This window comes from Stegostoma tigrinum, chromosome 27 (genome assembly GCF_030684315.1).
Source record: "Stegostoma tigrinum isolate sSteTig4 chromosome 27, sSteTig4.hap1, whole genome shotgun sequence".
Lineage (NCBI taxonomy): Eukaryota > Metazoa > Chordata > Chondrichthyes > Orectolobiformes > Stegostomatidae > Stegostoma > Stegostoma tigrinum.
In genome coordinates, this window is record NC_081380.1 from 45327202 (window position 1) to 45341988 (window position 14787).

Consider the following 14787-nt stretch of genomic DNA (forward strand, 5'->3'; position numbering starts at 1 on the left):
GAAGAATGGTAACCTGTGTGTCTAATGGCTTGGTTTTGTTACAGCTGAGTTCTTTTGAGGACATCAATGTGCATTGGGATCCAGTCAGCCACATGTACCTGTACCACCACAGCCAGGAGGCACAGCATCTACTAGAAAGACTTCTCAAGGCCATGCTGCTGTTAGACATGGGTGAGCCAACACTGGGAGGAGAGGGGAGGAGATCCCTAGACCTGGACCTGGAACTAAAGAGTTTCATAGTCAGAGTGCACGTGACAGCAAGAAAGTTTGTTCAGTTGCAGTTGGAGAACCTAGTCTGTTCAGTCAATGCTGTGGAGAGACTGATCCAGTCCTCGCAGCTCATCCTGAGCTTCGATGGGCATGACATCTTCTTGTTCAAAGGACTGGACGGGCGGTTGGAAAGTGACCGGATTGAACCAGTGTCCCTCCGTGCCCGACGGGAGTCTGCACGCCCTCCCAAGAATGACCTGTGGATCATCAAGTTCCAAAGCATCACTGCGGAGTTCCCATTTCGTTATGATTTTTCCCAGACCTTTGACAAATGCATTAATGTGCAGAAGTGGCTGAAGGTCCTCCATGGGTGGGTGGGGCCAGAAGAGGATCAAAGGACCGAGGCGTCACTGCCTCCTGACCTGGTACTGCAGGTCAGCCATTTCTCTTTTGTCTTCTTAGACAATGTTTTTGAGGTGAAGCTGCGTGATGACTATGAGCTGATGAAGGATGAGAGCAAAGAGAGCGCAAAGCGGCTACAGCTGCTGGATGCCCGGGTGACAGCGCTCAGGAAGCAACATGGAGAGCTTCTGCCTGCCCGCAAAATTGAGGAGCTGTATGCCGCCCTGGAGCAGACCAACATCAACATGTATGTTCAGCGGTCACAAAGACTGTATGCCAACACACCCATGCGCAAGGCTCTGCTAACCTGGACGGTGACAAACCTGGAGATCACAGCCTCAGTTGACCCTGCTGTGCAAGGCGTTGAGTCAGTGATGAACGAGATGGTGAAGATCGACCCGTTCAGCCATTTGCCTGAGAAAGGCCTCCGGATGACCATACTGTGGTTCCGGAGAGTGCAGTTTACAGCCGACGCATTTCTCGGTGAGTCCATTTGGAGGAAAGGGATTGCAAAAGCTGTGACCCTTGCCTGGTGCAATTGTACTGCTGTGGGGAGCACTCTTTCTCATCTCAGAGTCAGAGCCGATGGTTTAAACTCCACTCCATCTACTGGACCATGTAATCCAGAATGAAACTGCTGTCCGTCATGTCACTGTTGAAGAGTCAGCACCAAGGGAGCATCTCCCTGTTCAGGATCAGTAACGAGGATACAATGAATATTCAGAAGGTCAGTACAGAGGGAGCTCTAAGCTGAAAAATGGTCAGTACTGAAGTTCAGAGCTCTCTCCGTACTGTTGCTTCAACAGGCTAGTGCTTCCCCTAACTGAGTCGCCATCTGATGGTATGATGCTGCCACAGTATTGACTCATGGACAGTGCAGCACTTCCTCACTACCAACTCTCCAGCTGTGCAGCACCCAAGCAGTATTGACACTACAACCATCAGCTGTAGCACTGACACTCCTGCATTCCCTCAGCCCTGAGCCTCAGATAGTTTGGCACTCCCTCAGCAATGACTGTCCAAAGGCATGGTGCTCTCTCAGTGCTGGCCCTCCAACAGTGTGGCGCTTCCTCAGCGTTGACCCTCCGGTGTGGCACTCCCTCAGCGCTGACCCTCTGGCACGGTGCTCCTGCAGTACTGACCCCACTCGATGGCTCATTGCTCTCTTGGCACTCCCTTGGTTTTTCACTTGTATTTTCAGCTTGTTATGAGATTTGATCTACAACCTCCTGAGTTAGACAAGGGGAGTCCCAGCTTGAACTGTTCCCCAATGTCCGCACAACATACTCTTTTTCTATTTATAAAGCTTGTATTCCCAGAATGAATAGAGCAACAAATCCCAACATCTCCAGGCACAGAGGTAATGGCAACTGCAGATGCTAGAGAATCCGAGATAACAAAGTATGGAGCTGGATGAACACAGGCCAAGCAGCATCTTAGGAGCACAAAACCTGATGTTTCGGGCCTAGACCCTTCATCAGTGCGGGGGATGGGGAGATTCCACCACACCCGGCACTTTCGCCTGCAGCCGTGGGAAGTGCTACACTTACCTCCACACCTCCTCCCTCACCCCCATCCCAGGCCTGAAGATGACTTTCCACATCATGCCGATGTTCACCTGCACATCCACCAATGTGGTATACTGCATCCACTGTACCCGTTGTGGTTTTCTCTACATTGGGGAAACCAAGCGGAGGCTTGGGGACCGCTTTGCAGAATACCTACGCTCAGTTCTCAATAAAAAACTGCACCTCCCAGTCACGAACCATTTTAGTTCCCCCTCCCATTCCTTAGACAACATGTCCACCCTGGGCCTCCTGCAGTGCCATAATGATGCCACCCGTAGGTTGCAAGAACAGCAACTCTGCAGCCCAGTGGCAGCAATGTGGAGTTCACCAGCTTCAACATCTCCCCTCCCCCCACTGCATCCCAAAACCATCCCAGCTCATCCCCACCTCACTAACCTGTGCTTCCTCTCACCTATCCCCTCCTCCCACCTCAAGCTGCGCCTCCATTTCCGACCTACTAACCTCATCCCACCCCCTTGACCTGTCCATCCTCCCCGGACTGACCTATCCCCTCCCCACCTATACTCTCCTCTCCACCTATCTTCTCCTCTATCCATCTTTGGTCTGCCTCCCCCTCTCTCCCTATTTATTTCAGAATCCTCTCCCCATCCCCCTTTTCTGATGAAAGGTCTAGGCCCGAAACATCAGCTTTTGTGCTCCTAAGATGCTGCTTGGCCTGCTGTGTTAATCCAGCTCCACACTTTGGTATCCAGGCACAGAGTCTGGGAAGAGCACAGGTTTGACACATGGTCTTTGAGGAAAGTTGACTGCTTCTGATTAGATTGAGATGGTGAGGATTTAATGTGCTTCCTAAGAGTAGTTTTCAAAGACACCAGGCGAGTCTCATAGGTGACCAAAAGCTTGGTGAAGGAGGTCGGTTTGTAGTCTCATTTTAAAGGAGATGAGTGCAAGTTGGAGTGGTTCAGGGAGGGAATTCCAGAGCTTATAGTCTAGACGTGGCTGCCAGTGATAGAAACACTAGAATTAAGGGTCCATGTTGGAAGAGTGCTGAGATCTCAGATGGTTGCACTGATCTTTTTGGGAAATGCATTCTTTGGTGTAGGCCAGCTAGCATCAAGTCTGGCACCCTCACAGCTCATTAGGAGACCAGCAAGAATGCCTTCCTAGCTGAGACACCAAAGGGCACCTTCGTGGTGTTATGGAATAGGAAAGAGGTGATGGTTGGGAGGTATAGAGAGACTGTCAGAATCGCTAATGCCAATGTTGCTTGTGTCTTCAGTTCGAATCCGGGACTACCCTCGCTACATGTTTGAGATTCGGGACTGGAAACTGTCCGGGAAACTGATTGTAGCGGAGGAAGATGGCAGGCCAAAAGCACGGAGGCAGGTGCACATAGCACTTGGAGAGCCCTGGGGAGATGCCGTTGTTGAAAGGAACATGTCACCCTTGAAATGGTACCACGACTTTGAATGTAAGTACCAGGTGTTACAGCTCACAAGAACTGCTGTGAAAGTAGCTTACCCTCCTCACCCCTCCCCTCTTTGTCTCCCCAGCCCAGATTTCTCTCTTCACCATTGTGTGGGGCCCCTGCTGGGACCCGGCCTGGACTCTGATTGGACAAGCTGTTGACCTCCTCACCAAACCTTCGACCGATCCGAGCCCACCCCTCAACTGGTGGGATAAAAGCCGCCTTTTGTTTCACGGGTCCTGGAGCATGGACATTGAACAAGCCAATTTACACCAGCTTGCCACAGAGGTATGGTGAGAGGGAGCATGGGGAGAGAGGGATAAGCAGAGGGGAGAGAGAAAGGAGTGGGAGAAGCAAGGAGGAGAGAGGATGGAGTAGGGGAAGAGGCAGGGAGTGAGAGAGGAGAGAGTGAGGGGCAAATATGGAGGGGGTTAGAGAGTGGAAGAAGGTGGGAGGGGTGATAATGTGTAAATACAAAACAAGAAAAGGGAAGGACAGAGTGAGGAAGGACAAAATAGGGATGGAGTAAGAGGACGAGAGCTGGCGAGGTAGCGGAGAGATGTTGCAGGGGAGGTGAGGTATACTGGCTTGGGATGAATATGCAAGAGTCTGGATTGAGCAGGGTGAGAGTTAGATTAAAAGATTCTGCTTCTGTGTTACCAAACAGGATCCGTACAACACAACGGAAAACATGCACTGGGAGTGGAACAAGTTACAATTCAACTGGAGGAGTTGTCAGTTTGTTTTTAAAGGTGACCTTGATGTCAACGTCCGAACTGCATCCAAGTAAGTGCCTGGCTAATGTCCTCCAATTCTCCCCTCAAAGCTTAGGAAAAAATGCGCCAGCCATGGCTGATTGGGCAGCGCCAGGACTTCTGAATCAGAAAGTCATGTGTTCAAGCCCCATTCCAGACAGTTGATCCCTGCATTAAACCTGACACGGTCCAGCTCTGAGGGAGCACCGCGCTGCCGGAGGATCAGCGCTGAGGGAACGCCACGCTGCTGAAGGGTCCTGCTCTCAGGTTGGCCATCCTTTAGATGAGACATCAAGATGAGAACCCATTTGCCCTTCCTGGATGAGCGTAGAAACAAGCACTGCGCACAAGAAATATAGCTACACATGAATCAGAACATCCTTCTGAAGAGAAAAGTTGGCATGTAGTTCTTGCATAAGAGGAACAAAGATGAACAACGGGCAGGGCTCAATATCCCCAATTCAAGGATCAGTGGGAGGGCGGGAGTTAAAATGCCAAGTAATTGTGACTCTTTTGGCCTCCTCTTTGCTGTCCAGATATGATGATTGCTGCTTTCTCCACCTGCCCGATCTTTGCATCACTATTGGCCTCCAGTGGATCAGCCGGGGGAATCCACATGACCACCATAGTGTCACTGTGTGTTCGTCAGACAAGGTGGAAATCCTTCCAGATGCAGAGAAGCATGATTCCTATAAACTCTTTCGATCCGAGAATCTCAATTTGTCAATAACCATGGACCTGAATCGCTCTGGCCGAGGTGAGTCTCTGTTCTTATATTAGGACCGTATGTTTTTACGTTGTATGCATTTATGCTGTGCTGAGATGTGTGTGTTTACACTGTAGTGTGCTGAAACTGCATGTGGGGCTCTTATGTTTATGCTGTACTGGTTCTGTGTGCTGGGCCTATGTGCCCGTTACACTACACTGTGTACACTGTGCTGGTTCGGTATGTATTTATGCTATGAGTCATAGAGTTATACAGCATGAAAACAACCTGGCATGGCATGTGTTTATGCAGTGAACAGCTGGGCACACACCGGACTGTGAAGCTCAGATCCATAAATGAATGAAAATAAAGCAGATCCCTTGGAATATACAACTGACCCTAACTCCCATGCTATGTTTCCATTCTGCTCCTGATCCCTGAACAATTGAAAGTTCGTTGAGATTTGCCTGGGCTCGGCATTCCCGACCCCCTGACTACATGCACCCTTCTGTGCGTTTCCCTGGCTCATGTCATGGCCACCCACATCGCTCTAAAATTATCTCATAAACTTTGATACATTTTTGAAAGTAAAGAAGTAAATTACACTGTTGAAGGGGAACTAGTGTATCCCATAAATACACAGTGGAGTTGCAAATTTATTCCCCGGTTGTAGTTAAATTGATGAGATTTTGGATAGTATCTCATATGCACTCAGTAACTGAGTGGATTCTCTCTCAGACACCACAGAACCTCGAATCCTGTTGTACAGCAGCACTCTACGCTGGATGCAAAACTTCTGGGCAACTTGGACAAACGTCTCCAGACCAATTTGTCGTGGGAAACTCTTTCAAAATCTGAAACCGAGTAAGAAGAAGCTGAGCCAACATTACAAGCAGGTGTCCTTCAACCCGGTATTCCCTCAAATACAGGTAATGAAGCTACCAGCCTCTCACTTACCCCCCCCCCCCCCCCCCCCCACCCGCTGCTCTCCTCCCTGCTCTCTTTCCCAGCCCCCCATATCATGCGGTGCTCTGTGGCAGTCCTGCAGCTTGACACATTGTCCTGCAGTTGTAGACGTGGTCCCCTGTTTCTGGTATTCTCTGACCCATGTACTTCCTCCTGACAGGTACATTACTGGGCATCATTTGCACAACAACGTGGGATTGAGGTGCAGTGCACCCAAGGGCATGTGTTCACCCGAGGAACCCAGAGATTCATTTCGCAGGGTAAGAACGATTTGCACTTGTAAAGAAACTTTCACAATGTCTAACAACTTCTAAAGCATAGCTGCTGCTGTAGGAAATTTAGCTGCCAACATATATTCTGAGAAATCCCACAAACAATACTGGATTTTGTTTTTAAGTATGTAGGTTGTGGCATAAACATTGGCTCGGAGAACCGTGTGCTTTTTCAGTAGTGTTGGTGGATCTTTAACAGCCATCTAACGAGTCAGTGATATCCTCTATTTAATGTCATATTCAATCTCTATGGCATGAAGCACTTGCTTCGTCTGTAGCTGCAGAGCAGCAATTAACCTACGTTCGCCTCTCAGCAGCCTCAATCTGCAGCTTTCTTCATGTGAACTAAACTGAGAGAATGCCTTGGGTTTCACTCCTGGTAGTTACTAAGTTGACTGCAGTGAAAAACTAACCTCCGGACTGCCCAGAGCCTGTCCACTGTCTACAAATCACAAATTAGGCATGTGATAGAATACTCACCACTTGTCTGGATGAATGCAGCTGTAGAAACATCATGAAACTTAGTACCATCCAAAACAAAGCATCCTGCTCGATTAGCACCACATCTGCCACCATCAATATCCATTCATTCCCTTCACGATCAGTGCAGTGTCAGCAGGGTGTACTATCCAGAAGATGCAATGCATTAACTCATCAAGGATGTTTAGACAACACCTTCAAAAGCCAAACCACTACCATCTACAAGGGCAAGGGCAGCAGATATTTGGGAACACCACCCCACCTGCAAGTTCCCCTCCAAGCCCCTCACCCTTCTGATTTTGAAATATATTGCCATTTCTTCAGTGTCACTGTTTCAAAATCCTGGAACTCCCTCCCCAAACAGCATCTATCTACCTCAAGGTCTACATTAGTTCAGGAAAGTGAGTCGCCTCCACCTTCTTGAGGGCAGCTTGGGACGAACAAAAAAATGCTTGCACCAGCTGTGCTGGGAACAGCTGGGCTTACCCTGACAGTGACACGAAGGTCTGTGAATAAATAAAAACAAAGTGAATCTCCTGGAAGCTACAACTGACCTTGTCTCCCAGTCTACATTTCTATTCTGTTCCTGATCACTGATCAGTTGAAAATTGGTTGAGATCTGTCTGGCCACAGCATTCTCCTCCTTCCTGACAAATATCCCTGTAGCACCCAATGTTTGGCCTTGAACCATTCTGTCTAAACGTTGGACAACATACATGTTTTTTGGAACCTATAGACCAATGAGTGCATTGGGTATAGAAGTTGGGACGTAATGTCATGGCTGTAGAGGACTTTGGTAAGGCCACTTTTAGAATACTGAGCTCAGCATGGTCTCCCTGCTGCAGGAAAGATGTTGCTAAACTTGAAAGGATCCAGAAAAGTTTACAAGGACGGTGCTGGGATTGGAGGATCTGAGCTATAGGGAGAGGTTGAATTGGCTGGTGCTATTTTCCCCAGAGCATTGGAGGCAGAGGGGGGGTGATGTTCTGGTGGTTTATAAAATCATATAGTCAAGGTCTTTTTTGCAGGTTAGGGGAGTCCAAAACTAGAAGGCATAGAACATAAAACTGTACCGCGCAGGACTGGTCTGTTCAGCCGAACATGACGCCAAATTAGACTAATCCCTTCTGCCTTGGTCCATATTCCTCCATTGTTTGCATATTCATGTGTTTGTTCTAAAAGCCTGTTAAACTCCCATATTGTATCTGCCTCCACCACCACTCCTGGCAGCGCATTCCAGACTCCTACCATGCTCTGTGTTTAAAAAAAAAACTTGTCCCTTGCAGCTCCCTTGAACTTATCCCTTTCCCACCTTTAAGTGTATGCCCCGAAGTATATGGGTTTAAGGGGAAAGATGTAAAAGGGATCTGAAGGAGGGTGATGCGTGTATAGAACAAGCTGCCAGAGGAGGTGGTGGATGGGGGTGCATTTAAAACATTCAAAAGGCATCTGGATGGGTACATGAATAGGAAGTGTTTAGAGGGTTATGGGCCAAATGCTGGGCTAGGTCAGTTCAGGGTATCTGGTTGGCGTGGACGAGTTGGACTGAAGGGTCCATTTCCGTGCTGTGTAACTCTGATTCTAAGTGTTTATATCCGTGACAGGTCTTTAAATTCCCTAAATATTTAGAGGTATTTACGTAAAGAGATGGTCTGAAATGCATTCCTTTGTTTTATTGGGTTTGTTGGTGACACTGAGATTTTCACAATTAATTCTCATCCCCAGTTCGCTTTATAATCAATACCTTGTTTGGTCATTTCAAGCTAAGTGAACAGCATAGAACCAGGCCATTTGGCCCTGTTCTGTGTTATTATTTCTGCTCTATACAAGCTACCTCCTGCCACCCTTCATCTCATCACGTCATCACATCCTCTATTTCTGTCGCCCTCGTGTGTTTATCCACGTTCTGCTTAAATGTATATGTACTATTCATCTTGACCACTCCCTGTGGTAAAGAGTTCCATATACTTGCCGCTGTCTGAGGAAAGGCATTTCTCCTGAATTTCTGATTGGGTTGATTATTCTTATACCGTTAGCCCCCTGTTTGTGCTGTCTCCCACTAGTTAGGAACATTTTTCCATGCCTATTCTGGAAAATCCTCCATAACTTTAGGGGCCTCTACCAGATCATCCCTCAGCCTTCTCTTTTTAATCTATTAGACAGCAATTTAGGAGCAGGAGCAGGCTGTTCAACGCTTCGAGCTACTACACCAATCAGTAAGATCATGGAAAAACTCAATTCCACCTTCCCATCTGCCAACATAAACCGTGACTCCTTTGTCTGTCAAAAATCTATCAAGCTTTGATTATATTCGGTGACCCAGCTTAGCTTCCACTCCTTGCTGCAGAGGGAAATTGAATAGACTGAAAAAAAGTTGTCATCTCTGTCTTGAAAGAAAGATCTCTTTATTCTTAAAATAGATCCTCTCTGCAAGAGAGAACCTCCTGCAGGTATCCATCTGGTATAATCTTCTCAAGATCTCATATTTGTCAGTGAGATCATCTTTCATTCATCTGAACTCCAGTGGATATAAACCAAACCTGTTGATCTTTCTCGATCATTGCAATCTTTTGGTCCTGGTGTCACCCTCGAGAATTTATTTAATAGTTTCTGCAGTGCTACTTCTATTTAATATTGTAGTTATACTGAGAGTGGGCTTTATTTTCACAGGGGACACAGTGCTGCGACGCCCAGTTTCAGAGTGGAATATCACCGAAATGCGCAGTGATCTGAGTTTGGTGACAGTCTACCTGATGACATCAGCTTTAGAGGAGAGTGCAGAGCAGAGGCTGAACTCCCAGGTGACCAAGACCCACCTCCTCAGCCTGTCATCACTCAGCTACCAGCGGCAAAGCAACAAAATGGAGGAGGTAACTCTATGGGGACCAGATACCCTGTGGGGTGGGGGAGAGTAACCCTGAGGAGGGCAGGGGACAATCTTGTAAAGTTGTGTGGGGGGGTGCGGTAGTGAAGGGTAATCCATGCTAGAGGGAGACATAGGTAATCTTTTGGGCAGTTAGGCAACTGTACACGTGGTTCAGGAGATAATCCTGAACCAGAGGGTTAAGTCTTCTAATTTCTGGACTGTGTTAGACCACATTGACGCTACATATTGTGGGACGAATTGACTCAGTGTGGTGTCAGAAAGCAGGAAACGACAGGCTAGTTGATTATTATCAGTCACAGATAAAATACTGAAATCCATTATTAAGGAGGTTATAACAGGCCATTTAGAAAATCTCAATGAAACTGGTCAACATTGTTTTGTGAAAGGGAAATCATAGAATCCCTACAGTGCAGAAAGAGATCATCCAGCCCATTGAGTCTGCACTGACCCTCCAAAGAGCGTCCCATCCAGACGTAGCCATCCATCCTGTCCCTGTAACCCTGCATTTTCTGTGGCTAATCCACTTAGCCAGCACATCCCTTAACTCTATGGGGCAATTTAATGTGGTCAGTCCACCTAACCTGCACAACTTTGGACAATGGGAGGAAACTGGAGCACCCGGCAGAAACGTACAAACTCCACACAGACAGTCACCCGAGGGTGGAGTTGAACCTGGGTCCCTGGTGTTGTGAGGCAGGAGTGCTAACCACTGAGCTACCTATGTGTATTATTTTTTGGAATATTGTGAGGAGGTAACAAACTATGTGGATAAAGGAGAACCTCTGGATTTGGGGTACTTGGATTTCCAGAAGGCATATGATGAGCTACCACATTAAAAGCTTCCATGCAAAATTAGAACTCATGGTGTATGGTGTAACATATTAGCATGGATTGAGGCTTACTTACCTAATAGAAAGCTACAGTTGGGAATAAATAGGTTATTTTCAGGTTGCTGGGATCTGACAAGTGTTGAGACCCAGGGACTGGTGCTGGGGTCTCAGCTGTCTACGATTTGCATCAGTGACGTGGATGTAGGGACTGAAGATATGCTTGCTAAGTTTGCTGATGATACAAGGACAGGTAAGAAAGTAAGTTGTAAAGAGGACGTAAGGAGTCTCCAAAGGAATATAGATAAGTGACCTGGCAAATGTCTAGCAGATGGCATACAATGTGAATTATAATGTGAATTTTTCCACTTTGGTAGGAAGTATTGAAAAACAGCATATTATTTACATTGCCAAAGACTGCAGAACCCTGAAGCACAGTGGGACCTGGGAGTACAGGCACATGAAACAAAAAGTATGCAGGTTTTCCTGTGGGAATTAATGCATTATTTAAAGTTGTTTCAGTCAGTTGCAATTTTCAGGATTGGAACTGCGAGTTTAAATGAGGACTTCCTGGGATTAGGAAGGCAAGTAGAATGTTATTGTGTATTACAAGTGGAATAGAATATAAAAGTATAAAAATATTTTGCTACATGTGTATAGAGCATTGGTGGGGCCTTACCTGGAGTACTTTGTCCATTTTTGATCTCCTTATTTTAAAATGGTTATAATTGCTGAAAAGAAGAGATATACTGGATTAATTCCTGGGTTGAGGGTGTTATCCTGTGAGCAAACAATTGTCATTTTGCGTCAGTATCCATTAGAATTTAGAAGAATGAGAGAAATCATATTAAAATACATAAGATCGTGAAGGGACTTGACAGGTGGTTACTGAAAGGAACAGTTCCTATACATTGGAGGGTAGCTAATGTTACTCCACTACTGAAAAGAGAGAAAACACGAAATTATAGACCAGTGAGTTTGTCATCGCTAGTGGGCAAGATGCTACAATTAGCAGAACACTTGGGGTGGGGGGGGGAAAGAGTGATAGAATTGAAAACAGCATAGATTTACAAAAGGGGAACAATGCTTGACAAATCTACTGGAATTCTTCAACAAGGTAGCTTCAGGGGAGCCAGTGGGTGTGGTTTGTTTGGACTTTCAGAAGGCTTCCGACAAAACTTCCATGTAAGACATTAATGTGCAAAATGAAAGTGCATGAGGTCTGCACTGTGCACTAGTTGCTGGAAGCAAGTGCACAGATGCAGCAGGTAGTAAAAATATACAAACAGTCTTTTGGCCAAGAGGATTCAATACAGGTAAAGGATGTCTTGCTGCAATTGTGCAGGGCCTTGGTGAGATCACCCCTGGAATATTGAGTGCAGTTTTGGTCTCCTTATCTGAGGAGGGACATTCTTGCTATAGAGGGAGTGCAGAACCGACATACGAGGAGAGATTGTGAGATAACAAGATGTAGAGCTGGATGAACACAGCAGGCCAAGCAGTATCAGAGGAGCAGGAAAGCTGATGTTTCGGGTCTAGACCCTTCTTCAGACCCTTTTTCCTGCTCCTCTGATGCTGCTTGGCCTGTTGTGTTCATCCAGCTCTACACCTTGTCATCTCAGATTCTCCAGCATCGGCAGCTCCTGCTATCTCTCTACAAGGAGAGATTGGTTGGTTAGGATTGTATTCATTAGAATTCTGAAGAATGAAGGGGGTATAACATGGGTATAACATAGAAACCTACAAAATTCTAACAGGCTGGATGCAGGAAGGAAGTGCCTGATGGCAGGGAAGTCCAGAACCAGGATCATTGTTTAAGGATATGAGGTAAACCTTTTAGGACTGAGATGAGGAGAAATTTCTTTACCCAGCGAGTGAAACTTAACTGCCACAAAAAGTGGTTGAGGCCAGACCATTGTGTGTTTTCAAGGAGGTAGATATAGCTGTTGTGACTGAAGCGATCAAGGGATATGGGAGGAGGGCAGGATTAGGGTAATGAGCTTGATGACCAGCCATGATCATACAGCGTGTAGGAGCAGGTTTTGAGCGGTTAAATGGCCTACAGCAGCTCCTGATTTGTATTTTTATAATGTGCTCCTTTCAGACCCTGATGTTTTTGTTCTCTGGGACCACTGGCACTTCCCCTGACTGCATTGGAACTGTGTACTTTCAGAGTGATTGTTTTGAGGTTGAGTTGGAATTCTAGGTGGCTGTGTTGCTTTCTGCACTGTAGTGTGACGGTGTCTTGTTTGGACAGGAAGTATCAGTGAAGGAGGAGAGGAGTTACACCCACAAACTGTGCCTTATTGATCTGAGAGCATCATGGACACCAACCAACCGCAATGTAGCATTCGGCCTCTATGATGGCTACAAGAAAGCTGCTGTACTGAAGCGCAACCTGTCAACCGAGGCACTGAAAGGGTTAAAGGTTGATACTGACCTGCAGACCAAGAAACCGAAACGTTCGCCACTGGTGACGCCCGTCCTGAAACATGATGATGAAAAGCCGGAGAGAAAATCTCTGGAAGGTAGGAAAATTGAAAGCAAGAAGCAATGTATGGTCAGAAGATGTAGAATCAACCTCAAGAGGGTTGGAATATAAAAGCAGCGATGTGCTTCTGAGGCTTGATAAAGCTCTAGTTAGGCCCCGTTTAGAATACTGTGTCCAATTTTGGTCCCCACACTTCAGGAAGGACATACTAGCCCTGGAGCATGTCCAGCGGCGATTCACACGGATGATCCCTGGAATGGTAGGTTTAACGTATGATGAACGGCTAAGGATCCTGGGATTGTACTCATTAGAGTTTAGAAGGTTGAGGGGAGATCTAATAGAAATTTACAAGATAATGTATGGTTTAGAAGGGGTGGACGCTAGGAAGTTGTTTCCATTAGGTGGGGAGACTAGGACCCGTGGGCACAGCCTTAAAATTAGAGGGGGTAAATTTAAAACTGAAATGAGACGACATTTCTTCAGCCAGAGAGTGGTGGGCTTGTGGAATTCATTGCCACGGAGCGCAGTGGAGGCCGGGACGTTGGATGCCTTCAAAGCAGAGATCGACAAATTCTTGATCTCAGAAGGAATCAAGGGCTACAGGGAGAGTGCAGGGAAGTGGAGTTGAAATGCCCATCAGCCATGATTTAAATGGTGGAGTGGACTTGATGGGCCGAATGGCCTTACTTCCACTCCTATGTCTTATGTCTAATCTGTGGGGTAGAACTGAGGGACTACAAAGGGAAAAAAGACCCTGATGGGAGATAGAAAAGGTGTGTAAGTAAAGCAGTATTACAATAATCATGGGGGACTTTGTCATGCAGGTAGACGGGAAAATCAGGCTGGTAGCTAATTTCAAGAAAAGGAATTTGTGGAATATCTATGGAATGTTTTTTTTGGGAGCACCTTGTCATAGAGACCACCAGGAAACAGGCAACTCTGGATTTAATGATGTGCACTGAAGCAGACTTGATTAGGGAGCTGAAGGAGAAAGACCCCCTGGGGCAGTGACCATAATATGAAAGAATTCACCCTACAGTTTGAGAGGACAAACCTGGAATCATGTGATATAGTGTTACAGTTGAGTGAAGGTAACTACAAAATCGTAAGGGAGGAGCCTAAGCTGATTTCCCCCCCACCCCCCGCCCTGGGCTCTCATCATCCCTGATGGCACTCTGAGTCAGAAGGCTATTCAGAACCCCAACTGTACAATGCACTGTCCCAGCACACTATTGAGGGAGTGTCGGGGGGGCTTTCTTTCAGGTGAGGCAATACCGTGAGGCCCAGCCTTCCCTGTTGGGTAGATGTGAAAGATGCCAAGGCCATAGGTCCTCCCAGTGACCTGACTGATGTTTATCCATAACAGAAGAAAAAAAATTGCTGTTTTTGGAAGCTTGCTGTGCACAAATAGGCTGCTGCCTAGCTCACATCATGTCAGAGTCTGCACTTCCAAAGTAGTTCATTGGCTGTAAGAGCTTTCAAACCTCTGAAGCTGTGACCAAGGTGCAGCCAACGAGCTTGCCTTTCATGTTCTCTTGTCCATCCTTCCCTCAGGTGCCTCGATGTTGCAGAAACTGATTGAGGAGACAGACAGGTTTGTCGTTTTCACAGAGGAAGATTCCGGAGTGTGTGATCAGTTGTACGGGAGCGCAGCATGCCAGACAGACGATGTGATCAACCGGAATTGGTTGATTGAGCTGGTGAACTCTCAGGTAATAACAGGAATCAGACTGAGGCCAAAGGGAGAGCCGACTGGAGTGGCTCCCTGAAGAGAATCTCCAATGTTACAGACAA

The 14787-nt window shown here is 46.8% G+C and overlaps 1 protein-coding gene across 2 annotated transcripts in view; it reads left to right on the forward strand.

Annotated features, from left to right (window-relative positions):
• Nucleotides 1–14787, forward strand: part of LOC125464615 (bridge-like lipid transfer protein family member 2) — a 70322-nt gene that overhangs the window by 33810 nt on the left and 21725 nt on the right. For both annotated transcript variants that reach the window (XM_048557222.2, XM_048557223.2), the window contains exons 16-25: nt 45–1095; nt 3421–3612; nt 3695–3897; nt 4277–4395; nt 4901–5121; nt 5809–5999; nt 6197–6296; nt 9459–9658; nt 12760–13030; nt 14548–14705. In XM_048557222.2, the coding sequence (XP_048413179.2) occupies nt 45–1095; nt 3421–3612; nt 3695–3897; nt 4277–4395; nt 4901–5121; nt 5809–5999; nt 6197–6296; nt 9459–9658; nt 12760–13030; nt 14548–14705 (2706 nt within the window). The remainder of the gene's footprint in view (nt 1–44; nt 1096–3420; nt 3613–3694; nt 3898–4276; nt 4396–4900; nt 5122–5808; nt 6000–6196; nt 6297–9458; nt 9659–12759; nt 13031–14547; nt 14706–14787) is intronic.